The 16,348-nt window shown below is 45.8% G+C and overlaps 1 protein-coding gene across 1 annotated transcript; it reads right to left on the bottom strand.

Moving 5' to 3' along the window:
• Positions 1-7,277: 7,277 nt before the first annotated feature.
• On the bottom strand, positions 7,278-16,106 carry BPIFA2 (BPI fold containing family A member 2). The gene is made up of 7 exons (XM_010960955.1): positions 15,950-16,106; positions 14,092-14,236; positions 13,388-13,495; positions 12,302-12,454; positions 10,049-10,130; positions 7,912-7,995; positions 7,278-7,364 (listed from the first exon to the last, which is right to left on the bottom strand). Exons 1-7 carry the CDS (start codon positions 16,104-16,106, stop codon positions 7,278-7,280), a joined length of 816 nt encoding a protein of 271 aa, XP_010959257.1.
• Positions 16,107-16,348: the final 242 nt, after the last annotated feature.

Raw genomic sequence — 16,348 nt, 5'->3', positions numbered from 1 at the left:
TGGCTAGAACCTGGCTCTCCTGACTTTCAGTCGTGTGTACTTTACCCTACACATACTAAGTACAGCTACTATAGGATTCAACAAGCATTCTGAAAGTTGCTTAGCCTGTTGGCACTAAATGGAAGTTAATTTTGGATTTTGCAAGCTAATGTTTCTCTTTATCCCTCCTTGGTCCTGCTGATGCCTTTGGAAGATTCACAGATTAACAGAGCCCGAAGGAGGAGAGGATGGCCAGGGGGCATCGTAGGATGCTCAAAGAGTGCTGGGGGGTCTGCAGAAATTCCTGGCAACAGCCCTGTCCTATGGACCTATTTTAAAGAGCGGGAAATGGAAACTTGGTGAGCTGAAGGCACCTGTCCATTTTTCTCTTTCTTTACAGAACCCTTTTATTTTTGAGAGCAGAAAGGGACCTAACAAAGAAATTTTCTTTCTCAACCTTCTTTGCCACCAGGGATGGTCAATGGAAGTTTTAGGCTGGGGTTTCTTAAAAAGTTCATTAAATGTGGCTGACCCAGCTTTTGTTTTCCTCTCCTGCTTTTCCCTGATTGGATATCAGGCATGATGGCTGGAGCCCCACAGCTGTTTTATTAGCACAAAGAGGAAAGCCACAGCCTTGGGGGAGGCAGAGAGAGGGAAGAGCTGGTAGGATCCCCCATGCCAGTGTAACAGCCTACCTCCGGACGTCTCGTCATTATTTAAGCCACTGTTTCTTTGTGTTCTTTGCTAGAAATGGTCACAATTTGTAACTGGTGACATTTATCAGAAGTTTAATCTGGTTTGGTATCTGATGAAAAGGCAGGTTGGAGAGGGTCATTGCATCGTGCTCACCTGGATTTCTCCGGTGCGCTGTAGAGATGCCCTGCGTCTCCGTCAGTTGGTTCCCGATGGGCTGCGCACTGGGGCAGACTTAATAAAAGGTGAGTGACCCCATCGCAGGGGGAGACGTGGCATTGAGTGATGGACAGCTGGGAAGCGGATGAGAAGCCCTCCATCTCACCATGTCCATCCAACACCTCCAAAGCAAACATTCCTGCATAGAAGGCCCAGGGGATTAAATGGGTAGAGAATCACTTAAGCCACTTGATGGATGTGTCAATAACAGATTTCGAACTGTACATCATGAATGTCACCATATGCTGAGGTGTAGGGAACTCGGGAAGCACTAACACAGGCGGGAGACAGGGTTCATGGTTCATTCATGTCCCTGTCCTGTTCTGAGCTGGTTTTCTCATCTGTGCCATGAGTGAGGTGGACTCGAGGATGGTGAGGGAGGAAGCCATTCAGTCTACTCTGAATGGAGGCAAGGGAGAGGGTACCCTGGCCTCAGTTCAGGGAGCCTTCAGTTCTAGCCTGGCTCTGCCCATCCCTTACTATTTGACACTGGGCAGCTCCCATGCCCTTCCTGGGCCTCAGTTTCCCCATCTGTAATAATACTAGCTGACATTGACAGGCAATTTTCAAAAATGCTTGTGGAATCCTCATAGCATCCTTATGATATAAGAACTATTGTTAGTCCCATTTTACAGATGAGAAAACTAAGACTCAAGAGAGGAAAAATTTTGCCCAAAGTCATAGAGCTAGTCTGCAGTAGAGTCAGGACCTGAATCTAGTTCTGCCTTATGCGCAGGCTTATAACCTTGACTTCACATCAAACATTCCTCCTTGTAGAGCATAGCTGAGGCCTCCTCGCTGGGTGGAAGTCATAATTCTCTGTTGCACTAAGAAGGCTTGTTCCTCAAGGCTCCAAGGACAGGCACTCTCCATCATTTGCTCCAAAAACTGGGACCCTCCTTCAAGGCTTAATTTTAAACTTGTTTTAAAATATGTGTTTCAGATTATTCAAAGAACTCATGTTTTTAAAAGAATATTTTTAAAATATAGAACTGCATAAAGAAAACAATGTCTCTATTTAGGGCTAAGCCCTACTAACACTTTGGCTCATTTCCCTCTAGTCTTCGTTCTGTGTGACTGGATATAGACAGACGTTGAGATATGGTCAGCAAACCACCCTCTTTGCGGTGGGTCCTTTTGAAGGGAGAACTTGGCGGTGTTCTTCCTTGTCTGCCACATTAAGTCACTTAACCATTCTGGGCAAAGATTGGACAGTCCTGCAGAGGCCCAGCCTTGGGGCCCCTAGTATTGCTGATCTCCACCAACCATCCCCAGATGCACGCTGAGTCCACAGCTGCTTACTTGTTTCCCTGGAATGTCCTGCTCCTCCTGCCTCAGGGCCTTTGCTCAAGCTGTCTCTATGGCCTGCCCAAAAAACAGCAGAAGTTCCATAAATTTGCATTAAAAGAATGAATGAATGAGTGAATGAATGACATTCTTTGAAATCTTGCTCTAATTCCACCCTTACCTGGAAGCTGTTCTAGACTTCCCTGGTAGAAATGAGTTTCTGATTCCAAAGCTGTTCGTTTGTCCCCCTGTTCAGCCTTAGGTCTGAGTATATAAGTTTCTGCCACTATTTGTCAGCTCTTAGGAGCTGTGTCTAAGTTTTGCTGTCTCCCCAGACGCTGTGCTTCGTACTTTGCACATCACATCTTATATCAACCTCTCCAAACCCTGTGAGAGGGTTTGGATCGATGCTGTAATACTACATTACAGGCACAGACTGTGCTCCGAGAAGCTGAGTAAGGTGCCTCTGGCCCCTGGAAAAGTCGATGCACAACCGGGAGGCAGACCCCAGAGCTGAGCTCTGAAGCATGATTCAGTTTCATCCAGTGTGTTTGCCACCTGCTGATACATGTCAGAGCCAGAATGCCATTCTAACCTGGGTCACAGGAGAACAGAGTTCCCAGTAAATGTTTCAGCACAACTGCTCATCAAAACATTGCTGCTTGCCTCCTTGTTACGGAACGTAGGCCAGGAAGCCCAGGAGAGGGGGCTGAAAAGTCACACTGGATCAGATTCTGATGGAAGCACAACACCAGGCTTGGTGTCTCCACCCTAGAAATTTTCAACATTTTTAATAGACTTCATTTTTAAGAGCAATTTGAAGTTTTCAGCAAAATTGAGTTGGAAATGCAGAGAGTTCTTGTATACCTCCTGCTCCTCCACCCCTCCCAGCCTCCCCCGTTATCAACATCCCCCACCAGAGAGGGACACTTATTATAATGATGAACTTATGTGGACACATCATTATCACTCAAAGTCCATAGTTTACTCGAGGGTCCCTCTTGGTGTTAGACACTCTGTGGGTTTTGGCAAATGTGTAACGATGTGTATCTGGCATTATAGTGTACAGAACAGTTTCACTGCCCTGAAAACCCTCTGTTCTCTGCCAATTCATCCCTCCCTCCCACCCAACCCCTAACAACCACTGATCTTATTAGAAATTGTCTCCATAGGTTGCCTTTTCCAAAGTGTCAGAATCATACAGTTTGTAGTCTTTTTACTTCACTTCGTCACGTGCATTTAAGGTTCTTCCATGTCTTTTCATGACTCGATAGTTCATTTCTTTTCAGCGCCGAATAATATTTCATTGTCTGGATGGAACACAGTTTATCTGTTCACCTACTGAAGGATATCTTGGTTGAGTCCAAGTTTTGGCAATTACGAATATAGCTACTATAAACATCCATGAGCAGGTTTAGTGCGGACCTACGTTTTCAGCTTTTTGGAGTAAATACCACAGAACATGATTGCTGGATCAGGTGGTAAGACAGTCTGGAAGTCTTGATCAGTGTGTGACAATCGGATCCACAGGTACCACTGTCAGCACAGCTGCTCCCATTGGCGGCCACGTTGGCAGAGGCTCGGTTGGATGGGCCAGGGTTTGCAGGACAACAGGGACAAATGTTGACTTTGCCTGCAGACTTGAGTAGACGCCAAATGGTCCTTTGTTCCCTCTTCTGGAACCAAAGTTGAGGTCTTGCTCCTTCCTGCAACACTGTCCCCCTCCCAAACTGAAGAGGGCAGAATGCAGGCTCCTGGGCCATCAGCTCTGGCCGTGGAACCTAGTCCAGGGGGCTCAGGATGGCAAAGGCTCAGCATGAGTGAGTCACAGGAAGGCCATCCCTCTCTCGTGATCACCCCTTCCCTGGCAGCCACCCTCTCTCCCCGCTTACAGCCTAGCCATCTACCCCAACAGCTCCTGCCCTGGGACGGAAACTTCCTCAATTTGAGAGCTCAGATGGTCTCTTCTTGGCTCAGAAACCTTCTATGGCTCCCCAGCAACTAGTCCAGTGCCTCTCAAAGTGTGGTCTGGGGCCCCAAGTTCCTTTCCAGGGGATCTGCAAGGCCCAAACAAATTCTAAATTAATTCAAATACATTATTTGCCTCTTCACTTTCATTCTCTCACGAGTGAGGGCTGGAATTTTCTAGACACTCCATGACATGTGATTTTGAAACAGACTGCAGGCAGAGCAGATGTGAGAATCCAGCTGTCCTCAGTTAAGCCAGACGTCATGGAGATTTAAAAAAATGTAACACAGAGCCACTCCTCTGGCTAATGATGTTTTTGGAACAGAGGGCTATTTTTCATAAAAATATGTCATTTCGTTAAAATTCAATGAGTTTATTATTATTATTTCTAAAGGAATCAATAAATATGGATTTTTAAAATTTCTCAGGGTTAGTTTCTTTTACAGCAAATACTGATGGACGAGTTCAACACAGACAAAAGCTCTTGGAGGTCTTCAATTTTTGAAAGTGTGCTAAGAACAAAGAAATCTGACTTCTGTCTAAACCACTCCAGCCTGGCATTCAAGGCCCTGCCCTCCACTTGACCCTCTGGAGTTGATGCCCCAGCAGAACGGAGGGCTTGTGGTTCCCCAGGTGACACTAGTTTGATTCTCACCTTCCAGCCTTCTCTCATTTGGTTCCTATCTCTTGCAATGCCCTCCCCTCCCTTCTCTCTCTGTCATCCTTTCAGTTTTAGCTCCATCAGCAGCCTCTCTGGGACGGCTTCCCTGACTGCCCCTTGCCTCCAGGCTGGGTCAGAAGTCCTTCCTCTGAGTCTCAGCATTCTGTCGCTTCTTCCTAAACCCGCTCCCCCAGGAGGCTGTGTGCTTCCTGGAGGCAGGAGCAGGTCCTGGTCTCTCCCTGCCCAGCCCCTTCCATAGGTGCTGCACACCCAGGAGGGCCCTCACTGTGGCCTGTGCTGGCCCGGAGAGGTACCGCTTCCGTCACCCTGCAGGGGGCTTGACTTAACCTAGACACTCAGCCATCTTCCTACTTTTTGAAAATCCTTTTTATTTCTTGCATAAACTTTAACACAGAAATAAGAGTCACCTCTAACAAATGAACTTTTGTCAAATTTCAGCATCACTTTTCAGTCCCCCCACCCCGTTCGGTTTTTTGCATCTTTATGATTCCAACTAAACAGAGTTCCAGCATCTGTATTTTCACCCAGCTATAAAACACAAGTATTTCTCAGTTTTTTTTAAAGTTCAGAAAATAGTCTATTGAATTGATGTAAAAATTGACTCTCCTAATTTGTGATCTTTGGCTTTTCCAATGTAATGAAGTTTATTCTCTCGTCATTTGAAGAGCAAATATATTTTTTAAAGTGTCTATCAACTGGCAAATACATGGTGAAATGTATATACTCTGCCATCGTAGTGTAAATAGGAAAGATCCGGTTTGGTAGATAATTTTGTGATGTATTCTTGGGGTCATAAAATGCTCCAAGGCATAGAGGTGATAATTTTGATCCTGAGACATTATCCTGAAGGAATGTGCAAACATTGAAGAGATCCAGCATTTACTTAACTGGATTAAGCCTTCAAAAGAGTCTGCACTAGAGTTTGGCACTCGGGTTTCTGGATGACTCAAAGTCCGCTCAGGTTTTGTTTTTGTCCTATATGTTTCCTTATGGCAGACAGCCTCTCACCCTCTCAAAGCATCCTTCTCCTCCCTGAAGCCTCCTTCATGGGGTGTCACTGCCTCCAGGAAATCTTCACCCCTCTTTGGGGTCTGTGCCGCGTGGGTGAGGAGCCAGAGCTGGTCCTGAGAATGCCAGGATCACAGCTGGAGAATGCTCCCTCCCTTCTCCACCTGTCCTCTTTTCCCTTCATTGGCCACATCAGTCATCAGTGGGGCCGAGTGGCCATGGCCACTTTTGTCCCAACTGGCTCTGGTTACCAGAAAATAATGACAAGTCTCCGATATACCCCCAATTCTGGGTTGCGAGAATTTTCCTTTTCACCACCCACTCAGCTGTCCTGGAGATGGCACTGACTGTGTACAGTTAAAAAGCGAATCATTCATTCATTCATTCATTCAACATTGGTTAATGCCTGTTGCGTCTGGCCCTTTGCTGGGTGCTGGAGCAGCTGAGAAGAGGGAGGTATCTGCCCTTCAGGAGCTCACAGGCTTGGGGGGCAGAGACAAATAAGAAGAGTGAGAGAGGGATGTCACTGAGGTGGAGACCTAGGTCGTTCCTGACTTTGCTCCCCTCGTGAGAACACTGAAGTGGTCCTTCCTTCACAGAGTTGTGTACCGAGATGGCTGCTTGGCACAATGGGAAAAGGGTCCCTGGGCCTTTTGCCAGGAAAGTCAGAGGCCCTCCGGGAAAGGAGGGGCTGCTGGGAACCTGAGGCCACAGCCCGCGTCACACCTCTGCAGGGGTGAATGCAGTTGTGAGTAAGGGGCACCGTCCTCCTCACTCCAGGGCAGAGGGGAAACTGAGGGCTTGCTTGTTGCAGAGAAAGAATCCCTTGATAGATCCCATCAGTCCTGGGTGGGAGAGAGCTGGGCCAGGAGAGTGGGACCTGGTTGGGGCTGGGGAGAGGTGATCTGAGAGCCAGCAAGTCACCTCTTAGGGCTGTGGGTTTAAATCCTGGCCTGCCACTTGCTACTCTGTGACCTCAATGAGTCACTTCGCCTCTATGAGCCTCAGTTTTCTCATCTGTCAGATAGGGACAAGACCAGTGTCTCCCAGCATAAGGATGTTGTGAGGAATTAACGAGGTCATGTGTGCTGGCGAAGGCAGCCCACCACGATGGTGTCGTGTTAGCAGGGGCAGAGTGATGCTGTCTTTACGTGACCTTGGGTAAGTTTCTTGCCCATTTGGGCCTCAGTGTCTGTGTTTGGAAGACAATAACGTGGGGCTGGATAATCCCAAATGTCCCTTCCAGCTTTGGCTCCAGGCTCTGCTGCTCCAGTGGCACATAACTTGCCTCTGCCCAAATCCCCATGCAAGGAATAAGCAGGCCACACAGGAGGTGCAGAAATGCTTTTTTTTTGAATTGCTGGGGGTAGAGCGAATAAGCACAGGGGCCGCTGTCCCAGCCGTGAGGAGGAGCACCTGAAAGGCGTCCTTCGAGCCGGCTCAGGCTTTCCCCTGGGTTGGATCGGTGGCAGCACCGTCCCCTAGGGAGCTGGTAAAAGAGAATTCAGTCAAGCCTCTGGAACCAGTCTGGAATGACACCACAGGGGGAGAGGGCAGGGACAGCGGGGGGGGGGGGGCCCTTACCGGCACCTGCCATTCACGGCTGCCCAAGCTTTTTCCCATGACACCCTGCAAGGTCTAAGTCTAAGAGGGACTGACATCTGTGGTTTAGGGTCTTTCCCTGGCACCTGGCACTGACCCATCCTCGTCCTCTCCTCCTCCCATGACCTCACCTTAGGAACCACGGCAGATGTGAAAAGGCTGATCAGAGGCCGGGATGACTCAAGGTTAGGGCTCAGTCTGTGATCAAGATCGTGGATCTGACTGAGATCAGGGTTGGGTCTCAATGTGGGACCAACATCAGGGCTCAGTCAACTACTGGAATCAAGGCTTAGTCTCACTATGTTACGGGCTCAGTTAGGGACCAGAATCAGAGCCCAGTCTGGGTATGTGATGAAGGCTCAGGGCTCGGTCTATGACCAAGATGAATCACCAGGGCCTAGTCTGTTTCTGCTTCCCCTCAGGCCCCTGTGGAGGGCCCTCATCCTTGCTCAGCTCAGAGCCCGGCCCTCACCAGCAGGCGGACATCACAGCGGGTTTCTTCATACACCAGCTTCAGTTTCGCCTTGTGGCTGCTGGTTCTCCTCTTGAAGTTCAGCTGAAGGAACAAAATCAGGAGCAGGGCTCAGTCTCCACCACCGGAAAGCTGAATAGAAACCGGACCCCAGTGGCTGCCACTCTCCAGTGGGTCAGCCCGACAGCCATGGGACCTCTGGCATGTCACTTCACCTCTGAGCCTTATTTGTTCATCTGTAGAATGGGTATGCTGAGAGTACCACCCACATTGCAAGGATCATTGCAAGGTTCCAATGAGATGGTTTATGGGAAGCAGAGTGCTTGCCCAAGGAACTGGGCCTGTGGCTGTTTCTGAGAAGGGCCACCTCTAGGACCCTGCCCTTACCCTATTTGTGTTGCCTCATGGTCGCAGCCACCCCAGGCAGGCCTGGAGACCCAAAGGTCAAAGGAACCCTGGAGGCTCCTGGAGGAGAAGCCACAAATCCTCATAGGAAGGGAAGGAGAAGGGGCGGAGCTTATCAGCAAGGACCCCTGGATATTAGGTTCTTTATGTCTTTTCTTTCAATCCACTCACTAACCCCGCAATCTCGTCTCACTTGGGAGGAAACCGAGGCTCAGAGAGGCAGAGCCACTTGACAAGGACCCCGCAGTTGCCAAGTGTTTGAACCCAGAGCTGCCCCATCTTCTTTCTTGCATCATTCTGCCCAGCAGGCTCTGCAGGTTTAATGAAGCAGAACTATAGGGAGCTCTCAGAGGCCTACAGAATGCCCTCACTTTTGCAGGGACCTCTCCAGCCGCACTCTCCTGACTTGCTCAGGATGGTGGGTCCTCAGCTTCTCCAGGGTCCCCTGACCAGACCTGCCTGTGGTGCAGGCGTGGAGCTGCATGCCTGCCCTTGGAAGTCTGCAGAGGCAACGCGCCCGCTTCCCCAGGCCCTGACCTACCGATGATCTCGTTAACAAAATTCACATCCAGGTCTTCGACGAGGGTTTGGATCTCCGGGCACAACTGAGGACCATAGGAAGCAAGGGAGAGAGACAGAGAGAAAGATGCGGAGAAAGAAGGAAGGAGAGAGGACGGGAAGGAAGGAGAGAGAAAAGGAAGGGAACTGATCATTATCCGCTGGGAGCACACTGCCTGCCACCCGCAGAGATGCTCCCTACTTGGGGTCTTAAAACTTTTGACCGTTAGGATTCTAGAACAATGGAAACCTAGAAGGCCCAAATCTGAGAACCACAGGATGCTAGATTCCCTTAGAACATTAGGATCCTAGAACTTTAAGAATTTAGACTGCACATCCCAGAACCCTACATTCTTAGAAACCTCGAACTTTGGAACTTTGGAATTTTAAAGAGTCAGATAGGCCCTAGGAACTATAGTGAAGTGTTCCTTACGATTTTGTGAGCAAACAAGTCCTGAGGATCTCGTTAAAATGCATGTTCTTCATTCAGCAGGTCTGGGGTGGGACCTGAGAGCCTGCATTTCTAACAAGTGCCCAGGTGAGGGCAGTGCGGCTGGTGGGAGGACCACACTTTGAGTAGTGACCCTCCAGTTCAGTGAATCACAGAGCCAGCCCCCTGGAGGATTTCTCCGCATAAACCCAGATTCCCAGTCCCCTTCCAGAGTGACTAATTTAAAATCTCTGGAATTTTAGGCACATAGCACATGTGGTTTTGCATGATACTTAGGAAACTTGCACCTGGTACAAATAGTTTTGGGTGATGCACAGATGAAAAAACCTATTTTATAGGTCTATGCTTATTTTTAAATTACATGATAAGTGATATTAATTTCTGTTTATGATAGGGATGTAAGATTTAAAAAATAAATGCATTTAAATAAATTTACATAAAATTGTGTTGATTAAATGAAAATATTTGCTAAAAGGCATATTGGCAGTATATGGGTGTCACAAATGGTTCAAGTGTGGGACTCAGTGATTTCAGCTAATGTTAAATCCTTGCTCCCCTCCTCCCCACGCCAGGCTGAGTAAAAGACGGGAGGTACCAGCTGACAGCCCAAGGAGAAGTCTGCACCTCAGAAGGAAAGATGTCAGAGAGTAGAGCCAGGCCTGTGAATGTCACACCTGCCCTCCACCAGGCCTGGCTCTGGGCCCCCAGGAGTGGGGGACTCACCTCCTTCTGCACTACGAGGGACACGATCTTTCTCAGGTCTTTGGTCAGGGTGTCCACGATTCTGCTGACCAGTGGAAGTCGGCTAGAAAAGAAAGGAAATTGATAAAGCACAGTTGAGTTGGCAGAGCAGCCAAGCAGGTGAGATGAGAAGAGGGTGGGAGATGGTGGAACACCTTGAAGTCAGATGACTTCAGCTTCTATACAGGGCGATTGTCACTTAGAACCCTATGTCTGACCAGTAGGCCACCCCAGTACCTCATGAAAGCCTTATCACAACCTGGAGACCTCATCCATCCATCCATCCATCTGTCCACCCATCCATCCATCTACCCATCCATCCATCCATTCATTCAACACAGATTTATAGGGTACTAACTATGTGCCAGGAACCAAGCAAGGCTGGGGACACAAGGATGAGCAAAGCACAAGCAGCTTCTAACTTGGATCCTAAATATTATGTAAGTTGTGCTAAGGCTGACTTTCCAGTTTCAGCTCTCAACATAGCTGTCACCTCCTCAAGGCAGCCCTCTCTGACTGCTCGCCTAAGGGAGGGCTTTGTATCATAGTGCCCTGTTAAGTGTGCTGCTCTGTCCAGGGATCATTGCAACCTGACATCTTCCTTGTGGGCTCTTTATTGTTGGACTGAATGTTCATCTGTCTGCCTTTCCCTCAAGAGAATAAGGTCCACGAGAACAGGGTCTTTGTCTGTCGCCATCAATAAATTCTCCAGAGCTCAGAAGGGTGCCTGCCTGGCATGTAGCAGATGCTCAATATATTTCTGGCTGAAAGAATAAATGAAGTAAATGTACAATTAAATATATGACAGCTTGTGACAAGTACTCAGAAGGGCAAGAGTAGACCCTTACAGGAGAGAATAGGAGGAGCCTCGTTTTATACCCTGAAGGATGAGAAGTACATTGAGATGGGATGGGGGAAAGGTGTTCAAGGTAGCCAGAGCAGCCCGGGTACAGGTCCTGGAATGGGGAAGAGCTTGTCCAAAACATAGAGCAAAGGCTAATGTGTCTAGAGCAGAGTGAGCAAGAGGGAGGATGCAGTGATTTAATAGTGGCTTCAGACCAAGCAGAGAGGGCGTAGGATTCCATCTGAAGTGGAAAGAAAGGCCCTGAGACGACTTGGAGCGGCAGAGTGGAATACCATATTACAGATATGGACACTGAGACCCAGAGGGGCAGGATGAATTCCCTGGGGGTATAAGCAAGGCAGTGTCCAGCAGGGCTCAGATGTTTGGACTCACATCCCAGCCTTTCCAAGTGATAATAGACTTTTTTCAGTTTGGGGAGGTCTTTAGGCCACCTGTGATCAGAGTCCTTGGTGGATGGATTGACCTCTGCTCATGGCTCAGCCTTGTGCCCTTCCAAAGCCAACCTGCCCCAGCCTTCAGCTTCAGACCATTTTTCCTCTCTTAGCCATGGTCAAGGTCAACCTTTCTCCCTCCACCCTCTTCCCTGGGCCAAACATGCTGTTTCAAGCACACATTTTAAGATGTAAATTTTATGGATTAACAGGGATCAATGATTTAAATGGAGAGGATTAAGTCTTCAGATCTCATTTTGGGAATTTTCCAGGGGGTGGAGGATGGCTGGGGACAGTCTGAAATTAAAGCCCATGGTAGGCATTTACGTCTCTTCTCCCTTCTTCACTGGAAGCAAGAAGGTAAATACAGTTTATTATTGTTGTTATTATTACTGAGGGACATTATATAATGATAAATGGGTCAATTCCTCAAGAAGACATAACAACGCTAAATGTGCATTCACCTAATGACAGAGCTTCAAAAAGCATGAAGCAAAAACGGGTAAGGCTAAAAGGTGAAATAGGCAAATTCACGGTTACGGCTGGAAAGGTCAACACTCCTGTCTCAGTAAGGGGAAGAAGAAGGAGACAGAACATCAGCATGGACATTATTATTCCTGAGGGCTTAGTATGTGCCGGGCTGTATGCCGAACACTTGCATATCTCATCTGGTCAGCTCAGTAGCCTGTGAATAGGTATTATTATCATTTTACATTTCATATCAGTTTACAGATATGAAAACTGCAGCTCAGAGAGGCTAAAATGATTACAAAGTCACAAGTTAGTGGCAAAGCTGGTTTTTGGACCAAAATCTGCCTGACTCCAGAGTCTGAACTCTTTTCACCACCCTATGCCACCTCCCAGGCATAGGAATAGGCTGAAATGAGGGGTCCCCAACTCCCCTGGGAGCCAGCTCGGCTGAGATTGGGTGGGCCTGACCTGTCTAGCAAGGTGAGTGAGAAGTTGGATAAATCGACAGTGCATTCCCCCATGACCACCGTGGAGACCCCGGTCTCGGCATCAGTTTCAACTGTGACAGTAGTCAGGAGGTCAAAGGAAGCACTCAGGTCGGCGATCTTGCCCAAAAGAGGCCTGCAGGAAACAAGATTCACAGTGAACAGAGGTCTGGAAGTCCCTTCATGTTGCCCACGTGAGTGCCTCTATCTGTGTGGGCATTGTATGGGATATCCACAGATAATGTTAATATTGTCTATATTCTTTATGGAGTTTACATATTTACATTGGGAGCTTCTTCACCTGGGCCACATGGGTTTGGTTCATGTGAAATGTCTATACAGTATCACACTGATAATTAAAATAAAAATAGTTAACATTTATTGAGCACAAATTATACGTTAGGCTCTTTTGACAAATTATTTGACCTGGATTAATCCATTTAATCATTACAACAACACCATGAGGGAAAAGTACTATTATTATCTCTATTTTCAGAATGAGGAAATATTTGGTATAGCGAGGTTAAATAACTACCCCGAGATCTCATAGCTAATGAATGATGCAATCACAGTGCATTTAATTTATAAAGACTCTTCCACATATGCTCATCTTCTTATCTTTTTATATCTTTTAAAGTAATTTAAATATTTAAAATTATATTTTCATATGGTTTTCACATGCCTGTTATTATATACTGTACAATACTCTATGCATTTATCCATACTGGTCCCTCATATTTAAAGAGAATCTCGAGATACAAAATAATGCTGGAGGATACTTTGCCCAAAAAGTTATAAATGTTCCTCTCTTCTCAATTTTTCAAATTTCATAATTAGGTAAATGTTATGATTTCAGAAATATACTTCATGGAGGATTTTTTAAAACAGAGATTTCATTATGGTCAGCCTTTATTGAAACATTTTAAAGGTTGGGATTTTAGAGTTGGAAAGGTCCCCTTCTTTTACAGATGGGGAGACGGAGGCGGCAGTGTGGAAAAGTGCCTGATTCCAGATTGGTGAACCATCAGCCATGCTAAACTACCAAGTCTCAGATTCTAACGGTACTCACAGGGTCAGGGAGATGTTAAAGGTGGCGGGAATCCTCAGGATAACGCCATTGCCATCAGAAGTCAGTTCGGGTTCGATATCCAGGATGCTGATGTCACTGATTTTCAACCTGTGCAAAAACCACAATTCACTCTCGTCACCTGTCGTGACAGCCTTTGCTGGGCACTTCTCTATGCCAGCGTTGTGCTCAGCCTTTGAGCCTCACTGACCTTGCCTTCTTTGGTCTTCGCGACAGCCCTGTTTAGAGTTTGGATTCTCTTCATTTGATGGCACAGCATACTGAGGCTCAGACAGGTGTGATTTCCCCCAAGACTCCAAGAGTGAATATGTGCCAGAGGCAGAATTTGAACCCAGAACTGTTTGACTCCAAAACTCCATGTATGAGGCCTCCTACATGGTGTGAATTCTAGTTTCCTCTTTCCTGAGGGGATTCAGACTTTTACACTCAGCATTTTAGACCTCAGCAAATAGGTAGAGGTAAGAGTGAAGAGAACCTTCATCCTGACCCTGAAGTCACAGACTGTGGAACCCCAAACCCATGAGATGCCTAGGTGGGCCCTGCAGCTCGGCCTCTAATTTACCCAAACTCTGCAGGGACACACAAGGTTTATTCACCTTTCTGTCTTTGATCTTGAACTTACCTCCCCAAAGATATGTATTCTCTTTTCTTGGAGCAAAGATCTCCACCGTGAAGCACCAACTCACCCTGTAATCGTTTCCACAATTTGAAAAACAGTAGCAAAGACGTCATTCAACAAGGTCTCAACATTCTCGATCTTCTGGTTGACCTCTTGTGAAGACTTGGTTTCCTGGAGTACCCCCAATTCGGCCTTCAACTCCTGGGTAATAGCTGCAAAAACAATCTCCATTTAGCGTTACACACAACGAAGCAGCTACTGTGTACCAGATACTAAGTGAGACTATTTGACTGTGTTATTTCTTTAACCTTTGCAACGACTCTGTGAGGTCTATATTATTACCTGCACTTTCAGGTGAAGAAATAAAGGATCAAAAGGTTAAGAAATGTGCCTAAAGTCACACAGCTAGGGAGACCTTCTTCCTTCCTGCTGCCTTCATATTAATATAGACTCATCATTCATCAACAAAGCAATCCATCCACTGATCGTACACCAGCTCCTAGGAGTGACCTGGGGTTCTGTTGCTCTAATGAGATGGTGACACAAATGAAATAAACTAAAAGAAATGGAAAATCTAGAATCAAGGAAAAAATATGGCTCTAACTCCTGAAAGTGGAAAATGGGAGTCCCTGGATGACGGCTTTGCTGCAGGCCTAGAAAGCAATGATTCACACAGGAGCAGGAGGACAGATTTTTCCAACGGGGGTCTTCAGAGAAAAGAGGGATTTGACAGAATAAATGACATGGCAGATGTAGAATGGCACATTTGAAAAGAATTAAGAATATATGTTCTTGTAATGAGCTGTAATGGAAAAGAATCTGAAAAAATATGTATGTATATATATGTATGCATATGTAAAACTGAATTGCTTTGCTGTACACCTGAAACTAACATTGTAAATTGACTACATTTCAATTAAAAATAAAAATTTTAAAAAAGAATATATGTGTAGAAAATAATTCAAATGAGAAACAGCAAGGCGATAACTATCTCAAGGAAAAACAAAAGACTACAAGAAAAGACATAATCATAACACTGCAACTTGGCTCTGCAATGGACTACATCTACCTAGTTAGACTGATGCAAACAGAGAATGCCAATTTAAATAAAACTACATCTGGTCCTATAATTTACTAGGTGACCTTGATCCAGACTCTTCTATTTTGAAGCTCAGTTTTATTAGCAATGAAATTAGAAAGTGGGTCCCTTCTGTATCTTTGAAGGCTGCCTACGCCCTGGCAAGGTTTGAAAGGCAGCCATTTACAAAAATTACTTTCTCTTATACAGAATGTTTGTCAGTGTGCTGCTAATGTTTCCAGAAAATGAAAAAAAAAAAGGCCAAGTTCTTTTAAGAAATCAGAAATAAACGGAGATATGATTAAATATAAATGTAGTTAGATTTAAAGCTACCTAGGCTAGGTAGGGCCCAATTTCCAATTAGTTAATACAAATCAATAAGAAAATTGAACAACCCAACCAAGGAATATGCTAAAAATAGAAACAAAATATTTAATTTAAAATATGCAAATGGCTAATAAAATATGAAAGTAAGTGACTTCTTTCATAGTTAGAAAAATGCTAAGTGAAATGAATTATAACATTTCAACTATGAGACTGGCAAAATATTTAAGTTGTCTGTACCAGTGGTGTTAAGGGAGTAGAAAAAAAGATATTCTTGCAGACTATTGGGGAAAATGTTAACACAGGGGATTATTTGTCAATGTCTGCTATCATTTAAAATGTGCATACCTTTTGAAATCTCACTGTTAGGAATTTATCTTATGCATATATTGGAAAAGTTTACCATGATGTAATACATAAAATGACATTCATTTAAACATTGCTTGTTTCTAGAAAAATAATAAATGAATGAACCAGGGATCAAAAAGCCACCTTTCTCAGTAAACCACACTTGCTGACTCACGTTCAAGCCTATTGTCAACGGTCTCAAGTCCTTTATCAAGAGCAGATTCCAGGTTGTTCACAGCAGTATTCAAGTCTTTGAGAAGATGATCAAGAAAGGACGCTGAGGTCCCTGTGAGCAGGCCGCACAAGAGAACAAGTTTCCAAAGCTGAAACATCTTGTCCTGATATGTGGAAGATCATGGGAGGAACAGGAATGAGAATTACCCATAAGGAAAAAGGATCTCTGATAAGCACCTATCACTCTTACACTTTATGGTCCTCTAAGATAGATGTGGTTATCTCCTCTCTTACAGATGGGCAGCCCAGGTCAGAAAGCTAGAGCAATGTGCCCTGCAAGTAAGTGGAGGAGCTGCGATTTGAAGAGCCATACTTGACTCCAAGTCAATGCTTTTTACAC

This window comes from Camelus bactrianus, chromosome 19 (genome assembly GCF_048773025.1).
Source record: "Camelus bactrianus isolate YW-2024 breed Bactrian camel chromosome 19, ASM4877302v1, whole genome shotgun sequence".
Taxonomy (NCBI): Eukaryota; Metazoa; Chordata; class Mammalia; order Artiodactyla; family Camelidae; genus Camelus; species Camelus bactrianus.
Note: the sequence above shows the minus strand (reverse complement) of the source record. Positions and strands in the feature narration are given on the sequence as shown.